The sequence below is a fragment of the Gouania willdenowi genome, chromosome 13, assembly GCF_900634775.1.
Source record: "Gouania willdenowi chromosome 13, fGouWil2.1, whole genome shotgun sequence".
NCBI classification, from domain to species: Eukaryota; Metazoa; Chordata; class Actinopteri; order Blenniiformes; family Gobiesocidae; genus Gouania; species Gouania willdenowi.
In genome coordinates, this window is record NC_041056.1 from 1,170,048 (window position 1) to 1,188,499 (window position 18,452).

Below are 18,452 nucleotides of genomic sequence, written 5' to 3' on the forward strand. Positions count from 1 at the left end.
AGTGAGAAAAACCTTGGAAATATGGAGGTAGATTTGTGTCTTTGGTATTCAATAAAAAAAATGACTTTTCAATCAAAAGAAAAAAAAGTTAATTAAATAAAAATAAATATTTTCTATCAAAAAAAGGTGTTCAAATGCAATTATTTGGGTCTCATAATTTATTCATTTATTTATTTTGCGTTGGAACGTTTTTTTTTTCTTTGATGGAAAGTATTCGTTTTTATTGAAAAGGTTTTATTTTATTGAAGTGATTTTGTTTTGATTGAAAAGGTTTTATTTTCGAATTGTATATGTATACGAATTTTATTTTATTATTATTATTATTATTATTATTATTATTATTATTATTATTATTTAATGAAAAAAGACACAAATCTACCGCCATATGGAAACAGGCGTTATTTTTTTAGTTTTATTTTGAAATGCCGGACCGGATGCAGCTTGGTGCGGCTCCGGGAGCTGTTCGGTGCCGGTGCAGTTTTGTAGGAGCGGTCGATTCCTCGGTTCCACCCAGCAGCCAAACGGTGGTGAGGGGGAAGCGTTTCTACCCACACCGGATAGCCATCACTGAGAGGCGGACGCCTTCTGTGCCCGCTCCTGGAACGCTTTTCTTCGGACTCGGCGGCGGCTTTTGGATCCTTTTTTTTTTCTTTTTTTTTTTTCTTTTTTTTTTTTTTTTCTTCTTAAATTATTGTTATTTTTTTATCGAGTTCCCTCCTCGTCACGGTAACTTCATTCCGTTCGTCCGTGGCGGTGACATGGTAGATTATCACGCTTCCAGCAACCAGGCCGGTGCCGGAGGTGTTCAGACCTACATGGAGCAGGAGAACGACTGGGACCGGGACCTGCTGCTGGACCCGGCCTGGGAGAAGCAGCAGAGGAAGGTAAGGCCTGCTTTGGTTCCGTTTCTTTCCTTTTGTGTGAGAGAGAGAAAAACAGGCGCCACATTGGAGCTCCTGTTCCGGCCTGGGCTCAGCCTGACACCGACCCACAGCCGGAGCCTTTAGCCCGGGCTGTGGTGGAGCCTCAGGCCGAAACAAGCCCCACAAAGCTCAGATACAGGCCCTGGAGGGCTGGGCTCGATCACTTTTACACTTTTTAACCATTTAACAGCTTAAAACTGCTTTTATTGGTTAACTTATGGAAGAATGACCAACTAACTCATATAAATCTGTATTTCACACACTTTACAAACCCGAAGTACGAGAAAACACTTAAATAGTTAACAATGGAAGTTAATTTTCAAAGGTTGCATCAAATATAAATGAGCTAAAGTGGCTAAAATGTGAAAAATTCACAGATAAATGGCTTAAAATCTTATATATTTATAAGCGTAAAGTCTAAAACCAATTTAACAAGTGCTAGTATACTTAAGTTACTAGTCTGGGCTTTATCACATTCACACTTTAACCATTTAAAACTGATTTTAAGGAAGAAAGACTATCTAACTCATATAAATCTATATTTCACACTCATTCCCAACATAAACACTTCTAAATCATCAATAAGATAAGGTTCCTAATCATTTAAAAGCAACATTTTCCCCTTAAACTCTTTAGAAACTCATTTTAACAACAATGAAAGTGAATTTTTCACCAAAGATTGATGAGCTTAAGTTGCCAAAATGTGAGAAATACATAAATAAATGTCTTAAAACAGGCCTGTCAAACTAATTTTCACTTTTTTGGTCAATTATGGATCAGTTTAATCTCAATGGGCTCCAGATCTTATGCTGTATAAAGTTCCATTTTAACATTTTTAAGCTAAACTTTGCACTTTCATCTATAAATTATGTGAGATTTCAGACCCTGCAGCATCTTTACTTGATCATTTTCTTGTTTTTGTGAACAATTTCTATTTAATTTGGTACATTTTGTTGAATAATGGAGGAAAAAATTGCATGATTTGTGGAACAAAAATGAAGATTATCTCAAGAACTTGTGATTAAAAATGTTTGCCATCATGTGACATAAGCGTGGGAAAACTGAGTCCTGCAAATATTCTGGAGTTTTATTGAATTACACATTGTAAAGGGCCAGATTTGGCCCCCGGGCCTCAAGTTTAAAATCCATTTTATGAAGATATGAGGACAGTCTAAACCTTATTTTTAATTTTTTTTACCAGTGTTCCTATAGTACTGCTGTAAAGCTGCGTTTTATTGCTCCACATTTTTCATCATATGAATAAGATTTATTGGTCAACTTTACACGCTTCATTCATCAGGTTTAGGTTTGATCAGAAGCTCCAGCTCTGAGACTGTGAACGTTTAACTCGTTTATATAAAGTCTTTTTCACACATTATAGTTGTAGAGTCAGGTTATGGATCACTTTCATCATCTGGATTCAACACATCTGTAATATTGATGGAGCGTGATTGATGTCTTAGATCACCAGTTAATGTTATTGTGAGATTACAAATGTCTGATGAACCAGTGACTGGATTAGCTTCTATGATCGGTTTCTGGGTTTGTGAAGTTTTTATTGTTTAAAAGTGATTTATGGTCATTTGTGTGAAGAAAAGCTGCTGCTGATTATTGGTCACAGATTGTTTCCTTTTCTCTGCTAACTATTAGCTATAGCTAACTAACCATAGCTAACTAACCACTAGCTATAGCTAACTAACCATAGCTAACTAACCATTAGCTATAGCTAACTAACCATAGCTAACTAACTATTAGCTATAGCTAACTAACCATAGCTAACTAACCATAGCTAACTAACCATTAGCTATAGCTAACTAACCATTAGCTATAGCTAACTAACCATAGCTAACTAACCATAGCTAACTAACCATTAGCTAACTAACTATTAGCTATAGCTAACTAACCATAGCTAACTAACTATTAGCTATAGCTAACTAACCATTAGCTATAGCTAACTAACTATTAGCTATAGCTAACTAACTATTAGCTATAGCTAACTAACTATTAGCTATAGCTAACTAACCATAGCTAACTAACCATTAGCTATAGCTAACTAACCATAGCTAGCTTACCAATAGCTATAGCTAACTAACCATAGCTACCTAACTTGCTTCATCAGCACTGGTTCTAACTAACAATTAGTTATAACTAACCTATAGCTAACTGACCATTAGCTATAGCTAATGTCCCAAATATAAAGTCACGTGTGTTAGACTCTTGATCGTTGTCTTTCTATTGATTATGACGACTTTTTCCCGCGTCGTTTGACTCTACTTGAAGTAGGCCTAGGCAATATATCAAAATTATAAATATATCAAGTTTTCTTTTTTTTTGATGACATAGAAAATTAGGCCTATATAATATCAATATATTTTATAACTTGTTTTGAACTATAATACTGGTCCGCTACAGGAGAAAAAGCCAAAAGTGTCATATTGTGCAGCTGTTTTTCATCACCAAATTGTCTTTCTGGTCAGACGTTATTGAATTTAGAAAATTGAGATTTATTAAAAGATTAAATCGGGGCTTTCGCCTTTAATTGGCCATGTAATGTTATTACATTAATGGAATTTGTCCTCTGCATTTAACCCATCGCTGAGGAGCAGTGGGCAGCCATTTTGCAGCGCCTGGGGAGCAGTTCGGGGTTAAGGGACTTACTCAACATCCCACAGTGATGGGCCAGGTGAGGCTTGAACCGGCAACCCTCCAATTACAAGCCCAGCGTCCTTAACCACTAGGCCACCACTCCCATTTATATCATATCATATCATATATCGCCATTTTGAGAAAAAATATGAAGCTAATAGTTTTGGTTCATATCGCCCGTGTATCGTCTGTTCTTCATCGTTTGTGGTCGACTTGTTTTGTCAGAACAGGCTGAGGATTTTTTTCACTTGAATGTACAAACAAACACTATTGTTGACTTTAACCTGTGACTGGAGGTTAGCTAGCACTGGTTGTAAATATGGCGACTCAGGGGCTCAAAGAGGTGAACGCTTTCCTTTGGACAGTCCAGTTCCGTCTCAGTTTACCCAATTTCGTGTCATTTCTGCGTGAGTTTACACATTTCTATTTATTTCTGTTATTTTACACTAGCAAACTTCCAGAAACCGTGTCAAACAGGCTGAATTCTGGTATGTCTTATCATAATTTCATATTCATACACGGCATAAATGCGGCAATAAAAGCACGCGCTGAGATTACTCCAGATTTTTCATGAGATTTGATGTCCAGCCGTTTGCTACGCTTGCTTAAGCTAACATTAGCCCACCTGTTTTACAGTTGAAAATATGTTGGAAATGTGTGAAATTGTCCAAAACGTGAGTGTTTAGTCCATTTATGTTTCAGAAAATGACATCCTGTCATATCTCTTCATTTTGAGTTTGCGCGAGAATTGACGTTTTCTTCTCTTGTACCACGTGTTTACGAAGACAAATTGTGCATAGATGTGTGAAATTGTCCCAAAACATGCATGTGAGGCTATAATAAAACAAAATAAAAAACACTAATATTGCCATTTCAGTTTTGGAAAGTGAATGCCGTATTTTCTATCCTTTTTTCGTGATTACAAAAGACCTTTTTATTTTGGTTAATGGAAGAAACACGTACACTAGTGACCATTAGACGTTCTGATTGAACTCTGGTGAATTTGCAGCGATGCCACCCCCACATTTTGAACAACTTGTTGGTATTTTCTTGAATATTTTAAAAACCTCCCAGATATTAGTTTAAAGTGAGCTGAAGCTTGAGGCTCTGACGACTGAATTCCTTTCACGGGCTGCAGCTTTTTCAGCTATTCCAAACATGGCAGCTATTTGGACAGAGACATGGGTTAGACTGACAGAGGACGCTCAGCGCTCACTACTAAATCACGTGGTGCTCATCTCGTTGCTCTCACTGGCCTCTCCTCTCTGGTGTTGTAGTTGCGTGCTCGCTTTGCAGCTTAAGAAATATTCAGCTGGAATCAGACACAGTGTTGAGGTGTCTGGACGCTGACCAGCCCCTGAACCACGACTTGGCTCCACGCGTGCATACGGCTCTGCATTCCCATGCTCTTTGTCCTGAAGCAACGGGAATAACCACAGCCTGGATCATCAGAATCATCTCTGCAGTCGTCACAGAATCAAACACTGCGTTCAGCGGAATGTTTCTCAATCCTTTGTCCCAAACAATGTTTCAGGTTTTACACATTTCTGTTTGTTTTTTGTATTTTTATTACCTCCTACGGTATCCAGAACCAGTCTTAGATCATAATGTGCGTCTCTTAACTTGGCGGAGGTTTGAACTCTTGTTTTTAAATGCTTTACAAGTGGAAACGTTCCACTGAAATGTTTTTAAGTCTCACAACAATGAACGGGACATTGCAGTCTAAAGTGGGCGACCGTGGCTCAGGTGGTAGTGGGTCGTCTTCTGATCGAGAGGTTGGGGGTTCGATCCCAGTACCTGACTATGTGTCGAAGTGTCCTTGGGCAAGACACTGAACCCTAAGTTGCTCCCAGTGGTCGACTAGTGCCTTGCATGGCAGTCCTGTCCCACTGGTGTGTGAATGTGAGGGTGATTGGGTGAATGAGCTGATGTGTAAAGCGCTTTGAGACTGTTTCAGTTGTGATAAAGCTCTATATAAATCAAGTCCATTTACCATTTACCATTTAAAGAGACTTTTTACATTGAAAGTCAAAAGTAAGGGTGTAAGAAATTTGCCAATATATGACGATACTTTACCACACAATTATGGTATCGATCCATGTCCAAATTGTTTTTTAACCAAAAAAAATTAATTGAAATGTGTAATTATTGATATCGCAATGTATATCGTATTCTATCCCGGCTGCCATTAGATTGTATAATGGGTCCTGCTAATGTGCACTTTTATTATAATTTTAAAAAAATAACTTTTTATTTATTCATGTTTAGGTATGTGTGTGGAATGTATGGCACACTGTATGTTACTGGACACTTGAATTTCCCCTTCTGGGGATGAATAAAGTATATATCTATTAAGAATGTGCGATATTTCGTCGTTCGCGATATATCGTCAAAACCATTCTCACCAGTAAGAATGTCATCCCACGATAGAAACGATAAATGCCCATGTTGGAAATTAGCGAGGGCAACGGGTCATTTGTTCCTCAATTTAGCCAAGAATGCTCCTAAACACCTTGTTCAACTGTGCGTTGTCAACAACTTATTCTCTGGAGCGGAACGCTGTTCACGGAAACTCCGCTCCGCCATGTGCACCGCCCCTCACACACACACACTACACAGTATTTTTGGTGTTCAGGGCAACAGCTCGTTTTAGCTGTTTTTTAGTCTTAGTCTTTATTGCCCTGAAACGTCTCCCTGAGGGTAACCGTCAGATTGATGGGAATACACACCCCAAGTGAAGTGTACTTGCACCTTCCCAACCAGGATAAAATGTTTAAATGTGTGATATTCTCTTGGGTTTCATCTGTCAGAACTATTGCCGTTTCAGGAAGTTTCATTCTGTGGATGTCGTCGGTTTTCTGCGTTCCTCACTTTGCCTCATCTCGTCTTCTTCATGGACTGGAGATGAAACACTGCACCACACCTTCTTCCTTAGCTGAGCTCATAACTGCTGAATTATTAGTTTAATGATGTTTAAATGGATGTTGTATAGTTGCACATCATGTGCATGTGCTCCGTCTGATGACTGACATACTTACTATCGGCGTGCCCGCATGCCAAGCTACGTCTCCTGCATTTTATCACGGCCATTGTTGCATTTTTGCCATCGACGTCAGACATTCCTCCAGCCTCACATCATCAGGTGGGTCTGTCTGCCTGTCGCTGGTTAGTCAACTCTGTGGGCGCGTCCATGTTTGCCCAGAGATCACGCAGGTCAAAGATTGCTGAGGAAGGAAAATCTCCCCGACTAATCATTAACGTGCAGGGCTGAGGTTCGTTCTGGTTGTGGATAGACGTGAAGGGACTTGTCCCAGCGTCCTGACTAAGGCATGGCGGGTGGGTCCCAGGGCAAATTCCTGTTCTGTGTTCTCACTCGCTGCGTGCCACTAATGACGTAAACGCCTCGTTCTGCAGAGTGAACGTAAGGAGTGGAGCTAATGAGCTTTAAGAAGATGGCTGTTTGCTCTAGTGCTTGTGAAAGGGATGAGTCTGACAGACAGGCTGTCATTGTCTCTCCTGCTGACTCAGCACACACACAGGCTGTTTTTAGTGGCCACATAATAAGAGGATGATTCCTAACTGGTTTGAACCCTGATATGTTGCACTAAACTAAAGGAACCACTTTGGATGGACTTTGGTTCTGCTCCGTTTGTTAAGTCAGCTAACGTCGTGTTAGTTGTCAAACACCCCACCATGAGTCCAGTTGGTTGTTGTCTGTTATAGGCCAAGCTCCTAGCCCTGTGGAAACCTATTATCAAGGCTCTGCTCCCACATCAGTCACAGGTTCAAACTTGTCCAAGTACGCAGTGACGCCACCGAAGAGCTTTAACAGCAACTCTTCATACACACCAAGCCCCTCGGTGACAGCTAGGCCTGAACAGGTGAAGGGTTGGTCCCCTTCACTCAGAGCCGGTTGTGTTGTCCCATTATGAAAAAAGAATCCCCGGAATGTTACTGTGTCATTGTGGAGCTTAACAGAAAGCCTAATGATGACGAACATGGATCTAAAACCTGCATAAATGAGAATAAAGTGCTCATAACGCCATAAAATACAAATACCGTTGTAAACGAGCAAGAATAATTAGTAAATTAGGTTGTGATTCTCAAACTCCTCCCAACAAGATTTCTGACCTGCAGCCATCTTGGCTGTGATGTCACAGCAAAAAGACACACAACACAGCAAATAAATACATGTTTTCTGGGTATTTCTTTGCTAGTTGAAGACTTTTTTTGAAGGAGACTGTAAGGACTATGGACGTCAGACCGGACAGCATTGAGCCAAAACGACCCAAATCACCATTTAGTTGGGTCACGGATTGAGTCACAACACCTCATACAACTCTGATGAGCAAAATGATAATTTGTATTGTCATGATTATGAGTATGTGGATCATTAAACACTGTTATTGTCAAATACCAAATATTAAATATTTTCAAAAACAAATTGGTTTGTCTGCTTGTGGTAAAATCTGGTTTTCCAGGTTCTAGCTTCTCCTGTGTTTTTAAGTTTTTATTTGTGTTTTCACTCACAGATTCCAATCTGGGTCAAGGAAAATAAGTTTAAAACAGCTGACGGTAGAAGCACACAAGCAAAAAATGTAACTGGTTCAATAAAAACTGGTAATGGAAACACCTGAATTTGAAAAAAACACTGAAATATTGCGAAAAAAAAGTTCACGCTTTCATGAGGAGGTTCACCAACGAGTCTGACAGCATCCATGTTTCTTGTGTTTGTTTAACTAGTGTGGTCCACTGATAGTGGCATATAAAAAGATTATGTATAAGAACAGAAAAATCAGCAAAAAATGCAGCACAACAAAGTGAAAACTGTGCGTTCGGTGCGTGACTATGAATGTGTTCTCGCTCTGATGTCACTTTCTATTTCCTCTCCAAGCCTGGCTTTGACATGCAGAAGGCTGTTGATGATGAAGGTCCTTCCATCGAGTTTCCTCCCATAAATATCTTTCTGTGGCCAGACTATCTAGATGACTGTCTAATGAATCAAAGTGAAACATTCAGCGTGATAATCAAAGTGATTCCTCGGCCTTTAAAACAGGCCAGTGTTTGTTCGCTGCTTCTGGAACCAGGAATGTGTTTAATGCCTTTGATCATGGAGTTTACGGAGGCATCGGGAAGTGTTACAGAAAGAACAGAATTGATCGGCAGTGTCTGCCACACCACACACACTCACTTACGTTAACGCTTCAAAAAGCCATCAAGAGAATCCAGCGTGCTTTGCTTTGTAAAAGTGAGACTCTTTCATGAGTCATTGGTTCTATGTGTGGTGAGCAGATGCATGTGTTTGTTTGACTGGTGTGTTGGAGCAAACAGGGCTGAGGTGTAAGAGGAGGAACCTCTTATGTTAAATTCATTACAAACTGCTTTGATATTGTTTCCTTGGCCTCAGACACATTCTAAACCTCTAACATACCGTAACTGCTGAACTATTGAGTCGCATACGCTAAAAAAAATAAATATTTTGTACATATACACGTGTCTATAAGTCGTAGGTGTTTACATTGAAACACAACATATTTACACTGGCTCGTGTTGTTTAACGAAAGACGTTGCCTGTAACACGGCTAGCTAAAAAAAAATTGCAGCCTGGCCTACCTGAAAAAGTCATTGATCACCGTCTTCCTCCTCCTGCTCACTGAAACCACTGAAGGAGTCTTCAGTGTCGGAGTTGAAAAGCCTCCGAATCCCTCCGTATGACATTTTCTCGGCGTCGTTTCCATCATCGCTCTCGATGTCACTTTTGTCTTGAAGCACGGTGGAAACACCTCAGCTGTCTGCTCTTTGTGTAGTCCCAGTCTTCAAGCTTTCCTTCACTCTGAAAGCGTTTGTTGTCTGTTAGCATCAAGTCAGTTCTTCTTATCAATTCATCAATGCCAAGCTCACGTGCACCGGTTCTGTTTCCATTTCTGACAGCCAGGTCGATCGCTTTAAAGTTGAAAGCTGCATCACACGCTACTCTTTGTGTCTATGCCATGGTGAGGGTGTGTGCATTACGCACTGATTCCGTGTGAGTGCGTTTGATTTAATGTGAACCGTTTCATTGGTCCACGGTGACCCGTTGGGCAAATTCATCGGTCTAATCTGACAAGACTCAATTTTTTTTGGCGGCTTGAACCTGGAAAAAATCCATAAAATAGCCGCAATATTGTTTATGCCACAGGGTTCAAAGCGTGGAAAAAAAGTTGTGGCTTGTAGTCTAGAAATTACGGTAACGTGCTGCATCACAAGGATCAAAACAAGCACTAAAATCAAGAGATTTCGAGTGAGAATTGACACCTATTTTACCTTTTCACCATGTTGAAATTCCTGATATTATCCTAAAATGTGAGGTGCTACAGCTATTTTTATTTCATGAGGTAAACTGCGTGAGAGTTGACATTTTCAAAAATTGAATGTTAATGTGATTGTGTCATACATGTGAGGGTATGAAATAACAGTGCTTCCATTCCAGGAAGCAAATTCCACAATTTTTGCTGTTCTCTGATAAAAGTGAAGCCCTAATAATGTAGGGATGCAGAGCTCCATTATAATAGGCAAGATTTTTCATCTTTGGGTGAAGTTTCTATCTTTAACGTCTGGATCTGTTTCTCTTTCTGTCGTATGTGTTCTACATTGTTCTCTGCTTGTTCTCGGCCTACCAGCTGGTCTCAGGTCAGCGGTGGGAAAAGGCCCGAGAGCCTCAGCTGACCGACATCCACAGTGAGGGACGAGTAAAGTCGACAGGCAGAGAGGAATGTGAGCCGTTTCCCCCCTTTGTCCCTCGGCTCTGAGCGAGGGCTCACGGCACAGCACGGCGGGGGAAACATTCCTTTGGTGGCCCATTATAGTGGGGGGGGGGCTGTTTGTGAGGTTTGGGGTCTCGCAGCATTGCATATGGATGCGCAAAGCGGCACTCACTGAAGGGGGGGGTGTAGTGGACAGTACGGGGTGGTGGCCAACGTGGCTCCAAAGGTAATTCATTCCCAACGTTTGGTTCCTTTACATGGGCTCTACATGTGGATGAAGCTCAGCATTGTGCTGCGTTATGGGGATTAGCCAACGCTGTTTCCCTCTGATGAATTGAAATTGGCCACAATAGAAGCAAAGCATTTCCTCTTGGTCGGCTGCCAGCGTGCATGTCGACGGTTACAGCTGGAAGCGCTGACAGCCCCCCCCTTACAGTGTGTGTCCCCAACATGGGATTTAAAGTCTGTCTGCCCTTAAAGTGCAAACGTCTGAAAAACCTTTGATTTAGTGATTTATTGTCAATCTCATATTTGTTTTATGCTGAAGTCACACAAGTAGTGCGACATTTAGCGCAAGATTAGACACGCCCATCCGTTAGCTACACTCGCTAATTGGTGTCCAGACATTACAGCTTTGATAATTGGCCAACCATGCAGATATTTATACAAACCAATGGGTTTACAGACATTGAAACTGTAATTTGAAAAACATTCTATTGAATAAAAAATAAATTGGGAGACCTGGAAAAATAACCTCAACAAATCCATACTGTATGTCTTCTTTTTAAATAATGTTTTCATTTATTCAGACAATAGTTTTGCAGGAAATTTACTTTGATCTCCTGACATCTTTTGACTGTCAACCGCCAGTCTTCTTCAGAGGCATCTGCCGATTGTTTTGATGTTTGCTTGACTTTCGCGCAATAATTCCAGCAAGTAATTTTTTTTCTTAAGACAAAAGAAATGTCTGAAGACAAAAATAACTAATACGCTTATAAGCGTTAATGCCTCTGAAGAAGACTGGCAGATGAAAGTCAAAATATGTCAGATCAAAGTACATTTCCGGAAAAACAGTTGTCTGATCAAATGAAACCATAACATAATACTCTACAAATCTAATAAAAACAAATAATTTACTGGAGTGCTTGAATAAATTCTGATACTCAATTTTATTTCTGATATCAATATTAGATATCGGTCTGATATTGATTTCAGAAAACACTTACTTGCGTGACCTTTTTCCACCTGTTTCACAAGAAATCTGTGATGATTGTCAGAGGGGGTTTAATCAATATCTATATTTTGAGATAGAAGTCTGTAATTTTGTGAGATTTCGTAGCAAGATTTGTGCGTGAGATTTGACATTTATTACACATTCAATCATCAGTTTATCAGAAGAAACTGTGTAAATGCCCGATATTGTCCCAAAACATTGTTTGATTAAAGTCGGCGCCCGCTGCAGTGTGACACACAAAGCTGCTTCCTTTCCTTTCACAATAAAAGCAGAGCATTCTGGTTCCTTTGGCTCACATACAGTGGAGTCACATTTCTCAAGGACAGAAAATCAGATGAAATGAAATGATTACATGATTACTTTTTTTGGGGTGGAAAGTTTAGTCTGAGCTGTCGTGTGTAAAGTGGAAAGAATTAAAACGCCTGGCGGGGGTTTGTGGTGTGTGTGTTCATGTTTATATTAATATAGTCTATCATTAATGGGAAGGAACGGGGAGATTAATGAACTGAGAAGCTGTGTGTGCGCGTGCGTTTCTACAAATTGTGACTAAACATAAATTCCATTGGAGTTCCATGCTGTCAGAAGCCACAGTGAACAGTTCGTGGACCTGCAGAGGACAGAATGAAAGCGAGTGGGCGTCGAGCCGCCTCGCTGCCTGACACTCCCACTCGTCTCTGTGATATCTGAGCATCTCCATCTCGTCTCCATGGCTGCGGCGTGTAGATCGCCTCTATTACAAAAGCTTGTATTTTTGGAAACACTTCACGGCTACGCTGCTCTGCTGTTGCTTCTTCCCTCCACGATGAAACATTGAAATAGGAATAATGGAAGTTCTGATGCTCACAGTTCAGACCACTGTGCACTCTTTGATTCACCAGCCTTTTAAATGCATGACGATGAAGACATGTTTAAAGCTAAAATATTCAGCATTGATAGAGAACGGCTGACATGATTTATCACAACCACAACAAGAAACCGTACAACTGCATATTAGGGCCACATTAAAAAAATAATAATCTTGGCCATACAAGAATAAAGTCAGACGTTTGCGTTTGTTCTGACCACGAACCATTGACTGATATTGAGCAAATAGCCTCTTTAATGGAGGACAACAGGGAATTCTGAGCATTATATGGTTCTCATAAATAGACTTTAATCTCGTAGTGCTTCAAACCTCCTTATAACACTTTGCATTTCTTTGTTGTTTGCTGTCTAATGTGGCACTAATCATTTTTAAGTAATGATTAAGGGTGTGCCGATCCGATATCAGACATAAAACGGATGTCGAATTTTATTGTACTGCATCTAAAATCTCTGATATATATTATATTTATTCAATTGTAGAATACTGTAGATATTATGTTGAAGGTTAAAATGTATGTATAATTGGTTAATAATAAATGGGTCAGTTTTTCTCATCCCTACTGTTGTTGACTATTGTTCTTTTCTTGTTTGAATAACATCACTTGATCAAACCTTTTCTAACATTCTACACTAGAATATAAGTCATAAAAGTATGTATGATTCATGCTGATATCGGATCGGTATCGACCAATACTCAAGGCTGCAATATTGGTATCATATCGGAAGTGAAAAAGTTGTATCGCGACATCCCTAGTAGCGATGCACCAAAATGACATTTTCGGTTTTTGGCCGAAACACTTTTATCGTTTGCGACACTTTGAACCGTCAACCACACATTTAACAGGAACAATCCCATATAAATGTGTGATATGGACCATTGTAGATGCTTCTGCCTTGATGTGTCACCAGGTAAACTGATCACCAGTTCAGCCAACACACCATCAGCTAAACCTGTCTTTGTACCAGAGCCTTTTCACATTTTAATGAATTTCTAACACATTAAAAACACACAGGATAACATGATCACTACTCCAACTTTAACGAAAAATCATTTCTTTTGTTTTTTAGAATGTGAATTCCATTTTCTTTTGTGTGATTGATAAAGTTTCGAACTTCCTGCATATATATTATGTAGTATTTTTGCCTGTAGGAACTGGAACATGTTGAAGCAGTTGTTTCTCCCTGTGCTGCGTGGCTCTCTCTCCATCAGCCTGTTCTCGTCCAATAGAATCCATTGTTGCTGTGAGGTGACATCTGCTCTGAGAGTCTCAGTTATTCTCTCTCTCTCTCTCTCTCTCACACATTGTTAATTCCACTCAGCGTGTCCACACATGACAAAACATTTAGTCACCGTGCACAGACGTGGCTGCTTTGCTACTACAGATGGATGCTAGTCTGCTTTAGTGGCCACACCCAGACAGGTTCTTCTCCCTCTGGACAACAGAAGATAAACTAGTGCAGCTAGCTAGCGTGCACGCTTCTACCATGATGGTGAAGTCTACAGCGCTGCATCTGGGGCAGCAGACGTCTGCAGGGCATGAGAGGCGGGATCAGACGGCTTTATCAGCAGTTTACCTCACAGTCACCCACAGGACACTGGTGGGCGTGCCAGATGTTTCTCATCTGGTGGAAAACAAGGAGAGAGAATAAGAAGCACGTATGACTGGTTCAATTTAAGGATATATCCAAAATTGGCTAAAAAATCAACCAGACACTATTCACATCTGTGCGCGCACATGTAGAATGATCTGAGGCGAGTCGGCATCTATTAGTGCGTCTTTTGAATAAAAACACATCACCTGATTTACCGCAACGTCCAAACCTGGCCCAAGCCGTCAGCACACACACACAATGAAGAAATGTGCAGTTTGTTATGAATTCAAGCGGTTTGTAAGAAGATCATAAGAAAACAATATATTTTGAAAAATTATTGACAATTCAAATAAAGAGAATGACAATCTGTTTTTAAATTAAAGTGCATCATTACATCCTAATGTTTTATTTGAATTTTATTTAAAAATATTTGAGAATTGAACCCTTAATCCCCTACTGTACTTGATATTAAGCTTCCTGAAAAACACTGTTATTAATTTCACATTTTCTAAACGGGATTGCAAATCTGTCCCTTTTTTACACTTTTTAGACATTTAATCAACTGGTATCTGGTAAATAATGGCGTGGAAACGTGAGGCATTGCAGGGTCATTTTGGTGCTCGATTCAGAGCGTGAATTCAGGTTTTTTTTGTCCGTTTTCTGCAATCACAGAAAATCAGAGGCCATACAGAAGATGAATGAGGCACTAAATAAACAGTTGTCTTGTTGCCATGGTTACACAGGTAAAAAGTTGTTTTAAATTGTCGTTTAAAGGCTTTGTACACGCCTTAGTGTTAAAGAGAGGCTAATTATGGAGCTTAATGTTTGGATCGTTCACACCCACAGTTCAACCTGTGATGAGTAATAATCCTATATGATGGTTAGCAGCTGTTAATGAGACGGATGCTTCCACATGCTGGTTAATCAGGGGGATTGACGATGTCTGATCATCCTAATGCTACGGACCAATCAGATGATGATTTCATGAAGAATGAATGTCTGCTTTGTTTTTAAATGATGCAGCATTTGTTTTTACTTTGAATCCCGTCACCTTCATTCATGTCAGGTGTGTGCGTGTATGTGTGTGTGTTGATTCCCTCTGAGAGCTTCTGCTGCATTATTTAACAGCTTTCAAACTGGGGCACTGGGCAACGAGGTGAAGCCTACACACACACACACACACACACACACACACACACACACACACACACACACACACACACACACACACACACAGATCTGCTTCGAGCCTCTGTTTTATTTGACCTTGTGCAGCGTGTGTTATCAAACATGTCTGTAGTTTCTGAAGCGATGCATGAATCGTGAGCTCTGATTGGTCCGTCCCCGGCCTCGTGCGCTCACCTCGGGGTCCATCTGAGAGCTCTCAGCAGGGTATCGATGGAGGGCCTGCATCAAATATTTACCAATCCCACGCACTGCTCCTCTTCCTCTTCCTCTGCTGCTGCTGCCGTCGTTACGGCAACAAGCTCTGGTTGAAGACAACAACTCGAGTGTGTGCGTGTGTGTGGGGTTTATTTTTGGTTGTACACTGCAGCCTGTTTTCTCTCCCTCACTGATGCCTGGAGCTGCTACAGACACTAAGGATGAACGGTGCACAGCAATAGATCATGTTTAGGTTTCATGGAAAGGATTATTAACCCAAAGGTGCATTTTTGGGCCCTCCTGCTTCCCCCCAACCATGATATTATGTGCACGTAGTCAGTTCTCTTCAGACGAGGATATGCAAAAGCTTGTTTCCTCTCATTTTAAAGTAACAAATCCAAAAAGTGCAGTTAATAAAACCAGAACTAAACTTTTTATTTAAATGATTGTCTGCAGCAACAGTTGACTCACTATTCACACAGAACTAAAACATGTTATTAACCAGCAAAGCATCAGCGCACAATTCTGTTTCAGTTTAACCATTTCAAAGACATTTAGTGGTTTTGTTTAAAGCCTCTAATTTTCTGTTTTAAAACTTTCCAGATTCCATTTCAGTTACACGTTTCTGTTTTGTTTCCGTTTCATCATCTTTCCCTGTTTAGATGATTTTTATTGGCTGTTAACGCTCCTGAAACATGCTAAACATGGTTAATAGTAGGAGTGTGAGGATACACTGACTCCACCAATGATTCCATTCAAATCCCAATTATTTTTTTTTAAAGAAACTCAAAGATTGAGATGTACTGATGCACTGAACTCCTTTCTATTTAAATACATAGAAATCATATACAGATTAGTCAAAACACAGATTTTCATTATTTTATTTCAATTGTCAAACATTTTTTAAACTAATATATTTTCTTCGTATAACATTATTAGAAGCAATTTGAACTGTTTGAACTCATAAACAAAATAAACTACACATTTCCTCTTTATCACCATGCAATGTTAAACAAATATATATATATATATATTTTTTTTTAAAGCCACAAGAAACGTTTTCAAATAATAAATACAGTGAGGAAAAAATACAGCCAATTTTATTTATTTATTTTTTTAAGTTTGCTTATATTACTGACTTGGGATTTTACATATTTTTCTTAAGGTGTGTGTGTGTGCGTCGCGTGTTGCACTGTGCCAATTTAAGAAATATCTTTACATCCTTAGTTAATAGTTAACTACTGTTATTCATTTTATAAGTTATAGATCAAGGCTGTCAAACTCTATAGTTGCACGATACCCACGGTGCCAAATTGTAACGGTTCCTACTATACTAGAAGTTCTACACTACGATACTACTGTGGATTATGATACTAGCGGTACCAGTTTCCGCTACATAGCAGCTGCCTCTACTCTCATCCTGGCTTCTCTCTGCACGCTACTTACTTGAAAACAAACCAACATGGCAACCAAACTCTATAGCTACTGGATGATTGGCTGTTGCCTATTACTGGTGACGTCCAGAGATATCATAGGCTGTTTCCACACGCTGGGTCCACCCGTCTGTAGCTGATTGGCTGTTTGTGTGTTTCTACTGGCAAGAACCAACTCCATGAAGACAGCTCCGCTTTGATAGAAACTCGTTTCAAAACAAACAACTAGCTAAAGTTCTGTCTCACCTGAACGTGATTATGGTACATTCACATGATATTGTTGCGATCAGTTACGTTCATAATTCACCCAGTGACTGTGATACGGTGGGGAACATTGTGTTGAGAAGGCGGTGTTTCAGGTCGGATGTATTTTGGTGTGACTCAGTGTGTGCACTGTGATGTCAGAGGACTATAGAGAAGTGTGGGAACGCTCCTGATTGGTCGATGCGCCGTAATATGCCCCAAAAGTTCAACAATGCCAACTCCAGCGTCAGCTGCGTTGGAACTGCCGGACACACGCCAAAAGTGTCCGCCATGCGAAAAGCTTCAAAACGCACTGCACAGGAGATGCGGGATGCACAGCAGGACCGCCAACGCTCCCTAGAAGTGCGTCCACCATATGTTGTGAATGTACACCTGCCGGTTTCTACGCTTTTGACGCGTTTGGTGTGAAAGCGCCATTACAGTCACAAACACAACACAAAACGTGACTGAAGCACCGGGCCCGAGCGGCGAGTGTGCCTTGTCGTTGTCAGTGGCATCGCTAATTTTGCTCAAAAAAACAAACTCCAAAAGTCCCATTTGGACCTATTTTGGCTTTAAATGAGGCAGAGATGGTAAAGCAATAGCAGATCTACTGTGCAGGCGCTGTCACCAGCTATAGGAGCCAAAAGAGGGAACACTTTTTGTTTGTTTTTTCTGCATGGACTCAGAGCGATTTTTATTTTATTTTATTTTTTATTTACAGAGATATTTAGAATGTACAAACATTATTTACAAATGGAGGGATCACATCCAATCTCATAAAATACCAGTGACATCACCCAGAAAAGCATGCATAAATATAGTTTTCCCAATTAATCAGTTCCTGTTTGTCCTTTATGGTTTATTATGTTGGAGAAGAAGCATTATTGTCAAATAGATTAAAAAAAAAAAGTGGATTTGTTATCCTAATTGATTAATTATATTAGTTAAACATAAAATTATGTGCAAAGGAAACTGAATGATTGTTTTTTTTAATTTCAATCATATAAATTCTAACTTCATTTATTAGTTTTTTTTTATTGCTTATATGCTTTTGTTCATGTACTCTTATCGTGCACCAAACAACACTATAAGTAATTAAGTATTTCAAACTTGTACAAATACTTTGCATTCATTAAAAAAAATAAATAAAAAATAATAATAAAAGGCTTCAGTATTGCGATATTACCCAGAACCGTGATACTTTTGTTCAGGAGCCAAACACGGAGAAATGTATCTCAAGTGAGCCGCAGATATTAGGTGTAGAAAATTAGATCCATTTCAATAATAATGTGCCCTAGTTTGCACTTCCGCATATAAATGATTTATAAAGAATGTAAAGCAAGCAGTAAATGATCCCTGCAGGATCTTCACTTCATTTTTGTCTCAG

At 39.7% G+C, this 18,452-nt stretch overlaps 1 protein-coding gene across 2 annotated transcripts in view; it reads left to right on the forward strand.

The window, feature by feature from the left end:
- The first annotated feature begins 670 nt into the window (after positions 1-670).
- actn4 (actinin, alpha 4) overlaps positions 671-18,452 on the forward strand; it is a 63,370-nt gene continuing 45,588 nt past the window's right edge. For both annotated transcript variants that reach the window (XM_028465789.1, XM_028465790.1), the window contains exon 1: positions 671-884. In XM_028465789.1, the coding sequence (XP_028321590.1) occupies positions 759-884 (126 nt within the window). In that variant the 5' untranslated portion in view covers positions 671-758. The remainder of the gene's footprint in view (positions 885-18,452) is intronic.